Source organism: Mixophyes fleayi, chromosome 2 (assembly GCF_038048845.1).
Source record: "Mixophyes fleayi isolate aMixFle1 chromosome 2, aMixFle1.hap1, whole genome shotgun sequence".
Taxonomy (NCBI): Eukaryota; Metazoa; Chordata; class Amphibia; order Anura; family Limnodynastidae; genus Mixophyes; species Mixophyes fleayi.
The window spans coordinates 57921427-57938581 of record NC_134403.1 but is presented as its reverse complement, the minus strand read 5'-3'; the positions used below and the strand labels follow the sequence as shown (position 1 = coordinate 57938581).

Below are 17155 nucleotides of genomic sequence, written 5' to 3'. Positions count from 1 at the left end.
GTGTCCAGATGGGTACACTCTGACCCTCTCTACAACACAGAAATTACATACTGGACATAGAAGCAGTTATTGAATCTTCAATATCAAGTTAGATTTTCCTCAGCTGAGCATACATGGATGGAAATTGTTCATGCATCTTGTGCAGTGGATGTACTTTATGTAATTATATAGGGACCAGATAAACCAGTGTATTTACTGGTGACAGCTTGATTGAGAGCAATATGCTTTCTGAAATACAAGAGAGTATCTGTGCGTCTCGGGATAATAAGCAATAATTACATGCAAAACTTTGTCAGCACAGTCCAATCTTCACAGCTGCTAATAAATATGATATTAGATGTGCTTATCTTAACACTATATCATACTTACCTACTTTTGACACCAGCTGTCCGGGAGGGGGCGTGGCCACGTACGGTGCGACGTTAGGCCCCGCCCCTGTCAATCTCAGGAGATTCTGGCCAATCGTTGCAGTGGGGGGGGGGGGGGCATGATGCTGCGGTTAGCCCCACCCCCACCATTTACAACAACGGGGAGATGTTGGTTTCAGGGATTTTTGCCTACTCTCTCGGGAGTCCGGGAGAACTCACAACAATTCGGGAGTCTCCCAGACATTCCAGGAGAGTAGGCAACTATGCATTATATCCATTATGCACATTTAAGCACCTTTATAAATGTTTGGTATTACATATTGCACTATTGCGTACTGATCTCTTAGTTTTATAAATAATAGAAATCATAAGGGATGTGAACTAGAACTTGAATTTGTCAGTCTGTTATTGCTTTTTCCTTTAAACTACAAAATGTTGCCTGTTTTTCTATTAAATATAACACACATAGGGCCTGAGTCATTAAAGAAAGTAAGGCAAAAAAAGGAGTAAATGTTCTCCTGGACAAACCATGTTACAATGCAAGGGGTGCAAATTAGTTTAGTATTTTGCACATAAGTTAAATATTGGCTGCTTTTTCATGTAGAACACAAATACATGATAGCTTTATTTTTACACTGAAATTTAAAGTTGATCTAGGACATGCCCTACCCCAATTATAAATCTGTCCTCACATTTTAAATGTTCCTCTCCCTCCAATGCAACATGGAATTGCACAGGTGCAAAGTTACTCTTTTTTTATTCTTTGCTCTCCTAAATGACTCAGGCCCTATATATTTGTATTTATACAATGCTTGTCAAATGTTTTCACCACCGTGCTGTTGAATTTACAGCATAAAGTAGCACGCCTCTGCATTTTGTGCGAAAATTAGTAAATGCAGATATCTTACTGGATGTGATAATCTTCTGTGGCAACCGAACAGCTTTTAGTTTCTAAAGTATATCCAACAGATTGGGGTCAGCAGTCCACAGCTAAGTGAAGTGGTGTTTTCTTAATTCATTTAACAAACAAAATAGTTGTATAAAAGTCTTACATCTCTGTGTGTTTTCACTGATTAGTTAGGAACTCCTTAATGATACCCAGAAATGTGTTGTCTCAAATGTGGGTGGAGCTTGTTTCTTGAGTACATGTGGACAAACCACCAGTGCAGTTGTGTTTCACATACCCTTGTAGATAGGGGTGAGCTGGGCAGGGGGGCATCGGCCCCCCGGGCCGCTCAGTCTAACCGCTGTTAAGGCCGGCTGCCCAGCCCCCCTCCCCCTGGATGCAATATTGCCTGATTATTACCAGCGGCCGCATCACATGACATGTGATGCGGCTGCGTCAGGGCACAGGCGGCCGCAACACATGACACGCGATGCGGCCGCGTCAGGGCACAGGCGGCCGAGTCACATGACACAGGATGCGGCCGCGCCATCAATGACACGGCCGCATCGCGTGTCATGTGATGCTGCCGCCTGTGTGCCCCCCGGGCTGAAATTTGCCAGCCCGCGCCTGCTTGTAGATAATTAAAATGTGATTACTGCAGTCGTGTTAATTTTTATTTTATGTTTGGTTTGTTGCAGGCACGTGCAGAATTGGATGGGCTTACTATTGTACTGGCGGAGGAGCGGCGGCCGCCATGCTGATCTGCACATGGTTGTCGTGTTTCTCTGGAAAAAAACAAAAGCAATATCCTTATTAGAAGTCGCAGGGAAGATGAGGGCTGCATTGTCATAGGAAGATCTTGGAGGAACACAATTCTATTTTCCGAACAGAGCTCCCGCACTTGCCAATAGGACAATTGTCATCTTGGAAATTGAGCCTTTGCAACTTTGTGATCTGTTCATCCCAATGCAAAATCTTCTGTAAATGACAAAATGCAATGTATACACCAATAAAGGACTGGTTCTAAGTGGGAACATTCCACTGCAGGTTAGAGGTCACAGCCAACAGTGGAGCAAGTGTCGTCCAATCTTCATTATCTTTGATTGGTATAAGCACACACATATATATATATATATATATACGAGTAGCACAGGGGCTTATTTTATTACAGTCTTTGTTTATTCTGTCTGCTTGTCAAAAAGGGTCTTGAATTGCAGTGAAATATAATAGCAGGCACATAGGAGAACATTTTCTCCCGTTTCCATGTTTTTCCTTATTCTGGCACATTAATCTGATTGTAGCTTCAGGGTCCTCCAATGTTCAGCTGTGTTACTAGGAGTACATAGTGTAGAGGCAGGAATGGAGTGATGTTCCTTGCAGGTGAACAGGAAATGTCAAAATACAATAAGGTACGTTTGTAACGTCTTCAGGGGAGAAAATAGGACATTTATAAATGCCCTATTAAAGTGGTGATAATTGTGACTCATGTATGGCATGCTTACTGACGGGAAGAGGGGTTAAAAATCTTGTACTTTGGGAGCTGCTTTACTGGACAACAGATGCCGCCTTGGTCGGCCAAATTTTGATCAATACTATAGAGTTGGCGAATGGAAGCGCTGAATGGTGGCTGCTCTCTGAGAACATGGCCTGTGACTGTACATGGTAGGTACGTGCTGTGGTATCCTCATGTCAGCTGATGCCTAGATAAACCTGTACTTTCAGTTACCACTGAACCTGAGTTTGCTTCAGTTCAGTGGAATCTTGGGAGAGAACCGTCTCCGGGGATTTTTCTCTCCTATTTACCTCCTGATTGGGCTCTTGATTTGTGTGTGACCTGTGAGGGAAATGTCCCAATTTCTGTACTATATTCCAAGTGCTATCTGAAAGAAAGGAAACAATGCGGCAAAATCCATCTTCTTGGGCGACACTTAACAAAGGGACCCGAATGACCACTTTTATGCCATCTCTCCTATTACCATTACCAGATTTAGTTTTTTTCTTCTTAAGACTACAACATTTCTGTGTATGCAATGTAATGCCGCACCTATGCTCTTACACAACTATATTTCTAAAATATCACCACTTGTCCCAAATAGCAGATCAGGGGAATGGAAATGCAGAACTGTCGGAAACTGAAATAAAACGTTTTCACTTCGAAACTGACAACACTTTCATAAATGGACCTTAGTAAATCCTGGTTTAGACTATTTCTCTATGGTTTATATTCTACCAGTATTGGATACATTTTACTCTGGAAACAGGTATTTGGAACATGACTGTAATTAGTGGAGCTTTTGAAACTAAATATGCAAATCACGAGGTTATAGATTGGTCAATTAATTTCCAGGAAGAAGAAAAAAAAACAATTTGATTATTAAGCCTCATTCCATTGGCATAATTCATGTCGCATTTGTTTCAAATAGTTATACTCAGATCAGGGGCAAACGCAGGATTTGTAGAGGGGGGTTTCCACACCACGCCACCAGTGGGCATGACCAGCATGCATGGGGGTGTGTCTATAATTTTAGACCGTGTTTGGCTGCTCTCCAACTCTTCCTATCCCTATAATATACATGGGCAATGCTGCGTGCACTACTGTTAGGTGCACGCAGCTCTCCCTTTTCAAGCAGAGCTGTGTGAAGCGGGAGCAGGGTCCAGCCACCTCAATTATACAGTGCCCCAGGCTTGGAGGGGGGTTGCCAGTGACTAAGAAACCCCCCCCCCCTCTGTTTGTCTATGCAGATGTGTACGAAGCCTTCAAAATTGTGGCTCACACAATACAATATCATGTCATGAAACCCTGGTCTTCAGTCCCACACATTCGCATCCTCTCCGCTCCCCCTAGGCTTCTCTAGGAGCACTTTTAAAGCCGTCAATCAAATAAAAAAGACGATTTTATGGCCCCTTCACACTGTAGAATAACATGGAAGCTGGTGAGGTTTATCTCCTGAAGAAGGCTTTCCAATTTAATAAATCTCTGTGTTACTAAATCCTCCTAGCATCAGAGGAGCTTTACATTCAGTATTATTTGTTTTTTCATTTTCTGCAGATAATTATGTATAATATTAATTGGACCAATAATCACCATTTATACTGTCTTTTGTTTTATGTGTACATGCACCTATAGAAACATATATCGCATTATGTTGTTCATGTTATATTTTAATGTACACAGTTTGCATATCCTTACAAATTGCAAGAATATAACCGGCATAACACATTTACTATTTTATATGCTCATGCCATGCAATAACCTGAGATTGTATCAGTGGAACTTCAATAATCTTGTTATACAAAGTAATCTCTTATTTGCAGAAACTGCTTATGTTCTACATTGACACATAGAAATTATATTTTGTGGGCTAGTTATGATGTTTTTATGCTATGTTTATTATCTTTTTTTAAACTACAGAAAGAATTGCAAGGTAATATGTTTGTATTTTAAAAATAAAATAAAATATGTGAATATACACGTTGCTTTTGCTTTTGCTTTGGAGATTAGATAATAAAGTACACATGGTATGTTTTTAACAATGCTGTTTTTATACATTTCAAAATAATAAAATAAATTAAATTGGCATTGCTGCCATGTTGATTTTTCTCCCACTGGACAGTACAAGTATGTATATGCTGAAAATTACATAATGCGCAAATATATATATATATATATATATATATATATATATATATATTATGCCATATATATTTTTATTTTTTTCAAAGGAGATTGTTCACTTTCGGACAAGTTGTTTTTTATTACGTGCCCTTCAAAGCGATGGACTACAGTCATCCATGACATTCACTGTACACTTGATAAGTGTGAATTCAGCACGTGATTGAATGACTTGCTCCTATCAGGTGCTGCATTCATTACAAACCTTCTGCAGTTCTATATCTGAATCTGAGCTGCTGTAAAATATCTTCTATGCATGATCACAAGGATTGTCACTGATTACAAGGTAACGGTGGGGGTAGTTGTTAAAGTCTGGGAATTGTCTCAACACCTGCACAACACCTGTTAAGACCAATATTTAAACAACTATATGATATAAGACTGTTCTGACATATTTTGCCGCTAACAGGCCAGTTAATGTATTGATCCTGAGAAACATTGCGGCTAATTAAATTGCCCCCCAAATGTTTAATGTAGTTCCATTTTAACTTAAAATGGAAAATTAAAATTAAAATTAAAGCCTTTCTGTCTCCCACTTAACTTCCTACCTTATCTTCTGCCTCTGTCCCCCTACTCTCCCTCTCTCCCCTGCGTCTCTCTGTCTGTCCACCCCTCCCCTTAGATTGTACGCTCCTCTGAGCAGGGCCATCTCTCCTCCTGTTTTCACCACTTCTAACTCTGCTCTCCAGCTACTTAGCCCTCCTCCTCAAAGGTCCTCCACCCCACGTCCACTTTCGCTCCCTCCTCCCCCCTGGGGGTCTCCCTGTCTTCCGCGCCCCCCTTCTTGGGCCCCGTCGTTTTCGGATCCTCCCTCCCCTTTCCCCGCCCTCTCTAGCTGTGCATTGAGCGTACTGAGTTGCTGTGTTTACTGTACTGTGCTGTCTCCCATTGTATTGTGATTTTGTTTGTCTCTGTACGGCGCTGCGGATGCCTTGTAGCGCCTTATAAATAAATATTAATAATAATAATAATAATAACTTCCAGTGTTTTGTGGGATTACAAAGTTAGAAACTATACCATAATTCCACAAAAGCAATTTTGCTACAGCAAGCTCAAATTGTTTAGTGTTAAATCTGAGGCATCCATCTACTACTTTGAGGAAACGCTGAGTAAGTAATTGTTGACATAACAATTTAACCATAGCTCTCAATTATAAGTGAGCAAAAGTTCTTGATATTTGCTTGGGGGAGAGTCAGTCAAATGATTTGCGTTATTTACCATGCGTGATAACTGCTATGATGCAGAGTGACAAATCAATAAAACCGTCTTGTCAATAGTAAATAACTCCCACTTACTTGTCAAACAGATTACAAAGAGTATAAGTATATTAAGCAGAGAAACACCATACAATAAATAAAGTTATTTACTATGATTGATGCAAACACACAGCACTCAAACAGCAACGTGCTTTACTGTGTGTGTCTGCTTGTTGCTGATTGCTGTACAACTTTGCTTATACAATGTGTTAACAAATAGCCACAGTGCAGGAGTGAGAAGGCAGATGCAAAAATAATGTGTTTTTTGAAAAAATATTGCTGTCATTATTTTACAGAATATTACTACTATATGTCACATATCCAAAAACATACTAGTATGCTAATTGCCTGCTATCAACTTGACTCTAGTCTGTGTATGTATGTTAGGGAATTTAGACTGTAAGCTCCAATGGGGCAGGGACTGATGTGAGTTCTCTGTACAGCGCTGCGGAATTAGTGGCGCTATATAAATAAATGATTACAAAACCATGCCCACAATTAGGTTAGCCATTGAATAGCATAGCAAAATGACTGCAACTAGTCAGAAATTTGAGTAAGGGCACCTTTCAAGCCCACTCCCCCAGCCATTGCTAATCGTGCTAGCATATACCCCAGCCATACAGTACAATCCCATGCCCTCATTATATACCTGAGATAATGCACTCGGTACTGTGAATTATAAAGATATTAGTAATTACTGTGCTTTAATATGGTCACGGAACCCTGCAGTGATTTCTATTATCTATATATTTCACAGTAGGCGTGCATTATTCCATATAATACATGAGTAGAGGTTTATGACAAATAAATTAAAACATTTCAGAATACTAATTACAGCTGTGTTTAAATTATGTTGTTTTTGGTTTCTGTATTTTATTTATGCTAGCAAGGCATGACATATCCCTGTGAAGTGATTATATCTGTGGCACTGAGTCCGGGTCAGATGCTGAATGTATGTGTTATCAATGTATAACTGAAGGGAAGCTTGAAACAGCAAGAAATAATTGAAATTGTTTTAAGCGTTAAAGATGTGAGTGTTCTGATTTAATTCAACCAGATCAGCATAGGACACGTCTTATATTTCTCAGGTAACATAAGCTGGGTACAGTATACATGCTGTACCGGTGTTTCCACAGTAGAACATTGTATTACTGCTCATCAAACTCAAAGAACCTTTCAGAATCTCTAGCCCATCTTCCCAGCGCAGCAAAGCGCTTAATGTGACAGTCAGAAATATTTGTATTACAGATTTTTCTGACAGTTTGACTGAAGCAGCAGTGACTGTACTGTACTAGCCAGTGTCATTACCACACAGCCTGGTAAGAACATGATGCCCAATTTAAAATAATGAAGATCAAATACTGTCAGCTCCTGTATGTTTTTCTCCAGTTAAAATGACTTTACTGACGGTATTAAAGCAGTACAGTGTCTACAGGTATAACATATTGGATTATGAGGGAAGTATGTTGTACAATCAATTCTATTTCACTATGTGACAATTCATTCTGGCTGTATATACAGGGGTGCTTACCCATGGTACCTTCCATTAAAGCTGCAGTCACCGCAAATGGAGTAGCTGATGAAACAGACATCATTTATTTTTATAGTGAACTTGGTTGTCAGCACAAGCAGCATTCATATTGTCCGTCAAACATTCATAAAATTGTCAGTGTGTATTGGCGATCCCTTGTACTGTAGATGAATGATCGGTGACTGCAGCTTGAACGGAACGTACCACAAAATAGGCAACCCTGTGTGTATTCACCCCTAGATTGGTTTGTAGGCCAGGAAAGCTGCAATAAATTGCTGGACTGAATGAAAAGTATGCTCTGAGCTTGTAACACATCCCAATCATTATTAACAAAGAGCAATTGTTTACCAGTGGAGAGGAGGGGGAGGAATCCTCATATACATGGCTAAAGCTAATTCTAAATCAATGACCATTGTAAAGGCAACTTACTAAACCTTAGAATTGATGTTGGAATGTATATATAGTAGTGCAGGTTGGTTTGTACTCATTGGAGAAGCAATAGAAGTTGCAGATGTCACCAACCTGATTCAACTGTGTAAAAAACACTACTAGTTTTGCCATTTATTTTTGATCAAACCAATTAAATCAATGATAAAAAATTATCTCGTTTAACCTTCAACAGTGTTGAATCGGGCAAACCTGCGATTCATGGACCTATAAACGGGTCACCATACCAATCCATTTATTGTGCACTTATAATTAGTGGTAGAAATATAGAAATGGCGGTATGGAAAACGACAGTGTGGCATCCTACTGTGTACCAACCCACAGTGACCGCTGCCTAGAGTTAATAAATATTATTACTGATATATTATTTTGTGCACAACCTTATTTCCTTACTGTTAAATTTTAGTGAAAAATATGTATAACCTGGGGCTAATAGTAGTATTTTCAACATTCAACCAAAAGATTCAAAGTGGACGCTATGATTTAACCATTTTTACAGTTCTAGAAAAGATTAAGAACCCTTGATGATGAAGAGTATTATTAAAGTGGTGGCCAAAATATAAATCTATAATACTAAACCAACTGTTCAGTCACATGGAAATATCATGTATACTTAACCCGTGCATGATACTCATGCATTCTAGTCAAATCAAGCTACTTAAGGTGTTAAAAAGGTTCTTGTCATGCATTTGGGCCATAGCCCAGGCCTCAACCACTAACCACTCCCCACTGTCACCCCCGGCAACCACCAACCACTCCCCACTGTCACCCCCGGCAACCACCAACCACTCCCCACTGTCACCCCCGGCAACCACCAACCACTCCCCACTGTCACCCCCGGCAACCACCAACCACTCCCAACTGTCACTTCTCCTTCAAGAAATATATATATATATATTTTTTAAATATTTATAAACACTTTTAACAATTAACAAATTAAATTAACAAATTAAAAACATCTTAGTATACCAAATTTCAGCCCTTTCTGAATTTTTTTTCCCACACACACTAAGAATTTAGTAGGTCAGTGTATAACTCCGCCCAGTAGGTGGCGCTGCAGCTTGGTTTTATTTTTTCCACACACAGACAGACTAACACACGCCACTAGACATTTATATTATAGATAAGCAAATATGTTGCTTGAACTGAATCATATAAAAATGTAGATACAGTATATGATTTGGTATAACCATACCCAAAAAAATTATTGGACTTAGGAAAACGTATTTGTAGTTGGAAGCACATTGAATTACTAACAGCGTCATCATTTATTTATATAGCGACAGTAATTCCACAGCGCTGTACAGAGAACTCACTCACATCAGTCCCTGCCCCATTGAAGCTTACAGTCTAAGTTCCCTAACATACACACAGACAAGTGTTATTTGTGACAGTAGCCAATTAACCTACTAGTATGTTTTTGGAGTGTGGGAGGAAATCCACACAAACATGAGGAGAAGATACAAAGTCCACACAGATGAAGCCATGGTCAGGAATCGAACTCATGGCCCCAGCGCTGTGAAGTAGAAGTGCTAACCACTGAGCCACCGTGCTGCCCTACTTCTTTATAAAATCTCCTAGGCATTATTATGATGAGAACAAATGAAAAACATGATGATGATATATTATTAGACAACTATTTTAAGTTTAAACCACCAACTTTGTATGTGAGAATAGCCATTTGTATGCAGTAAGATGGAACAGAACCACTGTAGCTATTTTACATCCTACTTAGAAAGCCAGAAGGCCTGAATAAGATTGTTGAACATGTCAAAGACACGTTTACGCTCATTTATATTCCCTGGTCTCCTAGGAAACAACACAGTGGAATTAAATGTAGAAAATGTTATTTAGTGACCATAAAAAAAATCCAAGTAACTGATATTTTCTTATAATTGTTTTTGCTTGATAACATGTGTAGCTTTCTAACCTTTTATCGCAAATGAGCTACATAATGTAGGTTAGCTTAATTCTTAACACACACAACATCATCATCATTGTTTATTTATATGGTGTGACAGATTCCGCAGTGCTGTACAGCAAGAGTACATCAATGCAAGAATACTACAGACAGTGATACATAAATCCAGATAATGCATGACTACAGATAGGCATGAAACAAATACAAGAATACCAATAGCTATCATGGTAGATTTAGGATACAATAGACAAATAGTAGTAGGTGCACACACATATATATTTATATATATTTATTTATTGTGTAGATTTCATACCTCAGTATTGTCTCGTGCATCTTTATTTAGTGATCTTCAACATTGTCTTACTAATATATACTATTTCATGCTCAAAGAAGTATTGAAATGGTTTCCTATGTAAAACAAAGTTTAAGAGTGTCTGCATTAAAGTTGATCGTCATGAAACAGAATGGTTTCTTAAAAGATAACTGCGAATAACTGCAGTATAGATGGTTGAGTCTTAAGGGAAAGCGCTGTCTGTTCTATGTGTATTATATGGAAGGGGAGAGTCTCAATGGAGAAATAACCCTGGAAGGGAAAATGTTATTTTTGTTTTTCAGCAATGTCTGATGTTACTGTAATTACCTGTCGGGGGACTTGTCATTAGTCATCTTCGTATTGTGTCTGCAACACCGATGAAGAGTCTAGAAATTCCAAATTTGTGGTCTACAGCTCCAATTTTGTCTCTTGTGGCAAATTAAGATCAGATCAGACCTTCCAACATGAGCCATTTCAAGAGCAATATATGTTCTCCTTTTTCACCAACTGACTTTCCAATTGCAATATTGTGTCCTGAATTATTCAATTGAAATTAGAAATACCTCTAATATTGGGTGGGAAGAGAGTGTGGATAGGCTCTTGAGACCAGGATTGGAGTGAAGAGTGTAGAATGACTCTCGGAACCCATTGACGAAGCCACGTGTGTGAAAACTCTTTTAGAAATGAATTACAAAAGTAATTACTGCAAAAGTTTGTCCCACATTTATTTATATATATTTTAAATGTTTCTTAGTAAATTATTACGTTCATATTTTTTTATTTAAATATTTATTGCTGTTTCCTAACCATTTTTCTTTTTCATTCACCAACATTTCTCTTGTCATTGATATTGTAAAAGAACTCCTTATAGGTGATATTACTTTATTTCATCTATTATTTATTATATTTCATTATATCCATTTCCTTAAGTAGGAAAATAATCACAGTTTTTTTACTTTTGTGATAAGTCTTATAGAACGTTATACTTTTGTAACCCCTAGTCCAATATTTACTATTTGTTTTTTCCATATATTTATATATATATATATATATATATATATATATATATATATATATATATATATATATATATATATCAGGAGTACAACTGAACTAGCATAAGCTAGCCAATCAGATTCTAGTTATCATTTATTTAATGTGCTAAGCTGTGTCCTGGAATACTCACGCCCAGGACACAGAGTCTGACTTGACACCGGTGTTTACCAGGGACCAGGGCCGCTGAGAGGGGGGGGGGAGCGGGTACTAATTACTCGGGCCCGGCATGTCAGGGGGCCCGGCCCGAGCCCTTGCGCTGCTGATTTTTTTTTATTTATTTTTTTAAAACGTTTTTTTTTTTTTTCGGAGGGGGGGGGCTTGGTCGTTGGTGGGGGGAGCAGGCTAGTTTAAAAAAAAACAACAAACATACTAACCTGATCGCAGAGCCGGCATCCCTCCTCTCTGCTGCTCTGTGCTCTATTCAGACTGTCTGAATGCCGGGTGTGATGTCATCATGTTATGCCCAGCATTCAGTCAGTCTGGAGCAATGAAGCACAGAGCAGCAGAGAAGACCAAGAGAGGAGAAAAGGTAAGTGAAGTGAGGAAAACGAGGGGGGCACAGAGGGGTTAAAAAACGGGGGGGGCAGCATGACAGAGGGGTTACAAATGAGGGTGGGGAGCACCAAGGGGTTAAAAAATGGGGGGGGCAGCATGACAGAGGGGTTAAAAAATGAGGGGGGCACAGAGGGGTTAAAAAACTGGAAAGCAGCATGTCAGAGGGGTTAAAAACGGGGAAGCAGCATGACAAAGGGGTTAAAAAATGAGGGGGAGCACAGAGGGGTTAAAAAACGGGAAAGCAGCATGTCATAGGGGTTAAAAAATGAGAGGGAGCACAAAGGGGTTAAAAAACGGGGGGGGGGGGGGCAGCATGACAGAGGGGTTAAAAAATGAGGGGGAGCACAAAGGGGTTAAAAAACGGGGGGGGGGGGCAGCATGACAGAGGGGTTAAAAAATGAGGGGGAGCACAGAGGGGTTAAAAAATGGGAAAGCAGCATGTCAGAGGGGTTAAAAAATGAGGGGGAGCACAGAGGGGTTAAAAAATGAGGGGGGCACAGATGGGTTAAAAAACGGGGCAGCATGGCACAGTGGGGTTAAAAAGGGGGGGAGGCATGGCACAGTGGGATTGAAAAAGGGGGGGGAGCAGCATAGTATAGTGTGATGAAGGGGAGCCAGATGAAGGGGGCAAAAGCAGCATGGAGGGCACAGTGTGATAATAAGTCATGGCGATGATGAAGGGGCACATTATTGTAATATTGGAGCTGGAGGAAGGCCTAATTATTAATCGTGGATGGTATTGATTTAACGCCAGGGTTGTTTGGAATTATCTAAATGTAGCTATTTTTTTCCAAATAGGGCCCCCAGCATTCCAGGATCCAGACAAGCCGCAACTAAAGAAACATGCAGCAACAGGTGGTGAAAGTGAGAAGAACAGGTAGGAGAGAGCAGAACAGTATGTGAAATGTTGTGATTCTAGTAGGGACAATGTCAATTTTTGGTGAGTGTTGTGCCCAATGTAAGGTGGAGGCCAAGACTGAACTCTTTGTGTACACACTGCATTTTTTTCTATACTACATGTTGGTGCTAGATGTCCTGAGAATCAGGAGTGCTTGGACATATGTGATGCTTGGGCGAATTGAGAGCCTAGTGATTTTGATGTGTTAGCCACACCCCAATGGTGCATTTGCCATGCCCCTAAATGCATGACAACACCTCCGAAATTTTTTGCGCCGCCGTGAGGCGGCGCCAACTTTTTTACCACGCTCAGCTATGAGGGGGGCCCCATGAATTTATTGTACCGGGGCCCTGAATTCCTCTAGGCAGCCCTGCCAGGGACCCCATAAGGAGGTATGGTGTTTGCTGAGTGCTACCAAGCAGGTCATGGCTGTTAGGATGGGTCTTCAGCGTTGTTCACATGCGGGGTGTAAGTAAGCTAGCACTGAGCAATGGTGGCGTGACATCAGGAAGAGGTATAAACAGGGAATATTAAGGCTCAGAGAATCTCTGTAGAACTCAGTTAGGAAGCAGGATAGCACTGGGAATCCAATAATCAGCCAAAAGGCAGAATACAACGGGAGCTATAGTAATCATCATCATCATTTATTTATATAGCATCACTGATTCCGCAGCGCTGTACAGAGAACTCATTCACATCAGTACCTGCCCCATTGGAGCTTACAGTCTAAATTCCCTAACATACACACACAGACAGACAGACAGAGAGAGAGAGAGAGAGAGACTAGGGTCAATTTTGATAGCAGCCAATTAACCTACTAGTATGTTTTTGTAGTGTGGGAGAAAACCGGAGCACCCGGAGGAAACCCGTGCAAACACCCAGAGAACATACAATCTCCACACAGATAAGGCCATGGTCGGGAATTGAACTCTTGACCCCAGTGCTGTTAGCGAGAAGTGCTAACCACTATGCCACCGTGGCAGCCAGGAAACTACTATAGTGATAGGCACCAACATAGATACAGCTCCAATAACCTAGAAGTGCACAGAGTGGTTTAAATGCCATGTAGGGACGCCCAGGGGACATGGAGGGGGACTGGACAGTCATGTGACCGTAGTATTAAATGATGCATATGGATGCCAGAAGCAGGGTTGCTGGAGAGAAGGAGACCCGGGGGCGCCACACAAAACAACTAGTGCTCCGGACTTGGGAGTCTGCCGGTAAGTCCGGCACATGTCCGTATACTTATTTTATTGTTTAATCTTCATTAAACATTTCTAATTTAGCAATATTTAATATTACATTTTCATGAGAAAAAATATATTAGCTGGTTATCTCTTCAAATAGGTTGACTTACTATATTTATTCTGTATTTCTATTTCACTATTTCCTTTTGATTATGGGGAATAAACATTCCAGGGTGTAAATGTATGAAACTGAGAGTTTTCTGGCGGGTTTGAAAAACCAATCAGATTCTAGTTATCATTTATTTAGTACATTCTACAAAATGAAAGCTAGTATCTGATTGGTTGCTATAGGCAAAATCTCCACTTTTCAAACCCGCCAGAAAACTCCCAGCTTGATAAGTGGACTCTCAACTATGACAAGTGAGGCCTTAAGCTGAGCGCACGTAAACGCATCTGTTTGTCACAAGTCAGGCACTTGCCTTAAAGGGTTAAGTCTGGTGACATGCTGCAGCCTATGAATGCCAGGGGGGAGGGACTTGGCTGAGTCTATATATTCTTCCTTCACTGGGTATTTTCCCGCTATACTTCATGAATCCCCTCCAGCCCCGTTATTGTAATGTTGTTAACCATATTTTCTTTTTCCTATGAGAGAGGAGGCACAGTTGGCAGGAGAGCTTTTGCAATCAGCGCCAATTCACAGGGTGCTATCGATGATTGACCGCACATCACTACCGCCTTCGAAGCACCCTGGCTCTTGGTACCTTTGTGTGAGGGACCCCTCGACCTGCCCTGTGGGGGTACGTCGCTGTGAGCCCAAAGGGGAGTGGTCACGATGATGCCAGATTTAGCACCGGCCAATCGTAAAGGATGATGTCCTGGGACCAGTGGTTAGGGCCATACACTGTTCGGTTTTGCTATTAGTCATTAGCTGATTGCGATTGCTCTCGCCTCCACCTTAATTTTGTAATTAATAAACTGTAACATGTTTTTTGCCACAATCAAGGTTTTAATGTGTTATGTTAACAGTTAAAGAGGTTTGATGCACTGAAGAGGGAAATCAACAGTATGCAGTTTATACAGTACAGATGTTCTAAGAGGCGTCGTTCTATGCAACCTTCCTACCATCTCCTTGTACCATGACAACCCACAGAGAGAGAGTCTTGCCTGATACCCATAATGCATCTTATAAAGAAGCCTGGGATACCTACTAACATGACTTCCTTTCATCACCTAGGTAACAAACATCTCTTATCAAATCCACTAAGTAACCCATGATTCTGTGTCAATTGTTATATAAACAACAACAATCTATTATCAGCTTAAGCACAATCAGCCTGATACGTTGTTTCGGACACATTTGTGTACTAAACACAGACGTAGAATGGGTGAAAAAAAACAGACACAACTGCGTCTTTATACAAAGTCTCCTGTATCTTAAGGTATGTGTGGGGTAGCATAGGATGTTAAATGCGCCTGAGTGATTAAAGCGTGGGATATACTTTAAGAGTATCATGATGCTGTAAAAGTGCCAGTCATTATCATCAACTTAATGGGAATTGGAATAGAAGGTCATCACCAAGAGCAACAGCACTGTCCGTTTCTTTATAGATATCATTGATCTCCATCAGCATATAGCTACTTCCCATTTAAAAAAACAAAACCCAGAATGCCCTTAGGGCAGATGTAAAGAGCATATGAGCATATAGGATTTGTAGAAATAAGTAGAGATGTTCACTGACCCCCGCGTTTTGGTTTTGGATCTGGATTAACTTTTGATTTTGGATCCCTATTTTTTCTTTAAAATCCCTATTTTTTTTTGCTAAAATCACATAATTTGGCTGCCCCCCCCCTACATTATATATATATTTACCTTAATAACATTAATTTCCAGTCATTTCCAGTCAATTTTTGTCAAGTGACAAGAACACTGCTACCCCTCCTATTTCTGTATGAGCAACGGCACTGAGCTCCGCTCCGAGGACAGTGGCAGGTGGGGAGCTTTTGCCCTTCTGCTCCACAGGAGGTTTCTGTCCTCCCTGAGTTCGCCTTAGGACACCTGAGTTACGGTTTGACAGGTGTACCACTTCAGTCAAACTCCCCACCTGCCACTGTCCTCGGAGCAGTCTCACTGGAGAATGGAGAGTGACAAGAACACTGCTACCCAGTGGCGGATCCAGGGGGGGGCGATCACCCCCCCTAGCAGGGGCTTGCTGCCAGCGGCTGCACAATATGTGCAGGTCCGCTCGGCAGTGACAGTGTGCTGCCCGGCTGCTCTGATTGTGTTTAAAACACAATCAGAGCAGCCGGGCAGCACATTGTCACTGCCGAGCGGACCTGCACATATTGTGCAGCCGCCGGCAGACTTGAAGTCGAAAAAGGAGGCGGGGCCTAAATCCCCCCCCCCTAAATCGCCCCGGGTAGGATACTTTTCTAGATCCGCCCCTGCTGCTACCCCTCTGTTTCTGTGTGAGCAATGGCTCTGGATCCCTTGGGGAGGGAGGTACTTACGGAATCAAACACCAGCGGGATCCGACAATGCAACAATGACGTTTTGCCTCGATTCAGATCCGAACCGGCTCACAAGACTTTTTGGATCCCCTGAGTTCAGGTGTTTTTGGTTTTCAGAAATCGAGCCCGAGCATCTCTAGAAATAAGGACTCATTCCAAATACAAGATGCAGTGTCCATGTTCCATCATCTGTAATCCATCTAGAACCCTGCACCTACCATTTTGACATCAATGGAAGTATTTACAAACTGCTAGCATTGCATACAAAAAACATTCCACTCATTTCAAGTTCACTAAAACACACAGCAGAATCCACACCAAAGCTTACTGACCCTCAGCCAGTATTTTTGTTCAGGTACTTAGCTGGAAATGACTGCTCCATAGCAGTGTAATTTAACACTGATACACTAAAATGTTCATCATCCCAAAGCAGGGCCGTAACTAGGGCTGTGCGACAGGGGCGACCGCCCAGGGCGCAACAATGAAGGGGGTCGCAATTTATGAATACTTTAGGTTAATTTGGTTCAAATTGAGAGCTAGGGGGGCGGCATTTGTC

The 17155-nt window shown here is 41.0% G+C and overlaps 1 protein-coding gene across 1 annotated transcript in view; it reads left to right on the top strand.

The window, feature by feature from the left end:
• Nucleotides 1-4724, top strand: part of LHFPL6 (LHFPL tetraspan subfamily member 6) — a 153024-nt gene extending 148300 nt beyond the window's left edge. The window contains exon 4 of the mRNA XM_075199038.1: nucleotides 1953-4724. Coding sequence (XP_075055139.1) covers nucleotides 1953-2071 — 119 coding nt within the window. The 3' untranslated portion in view covers nucleotides 2072-4724. The remainder of the gene's footprint in view (nucleotides 1-1952) is intronic.
• Nucleotides 4725-17155: the final 12431 nt, after the last annotated feature.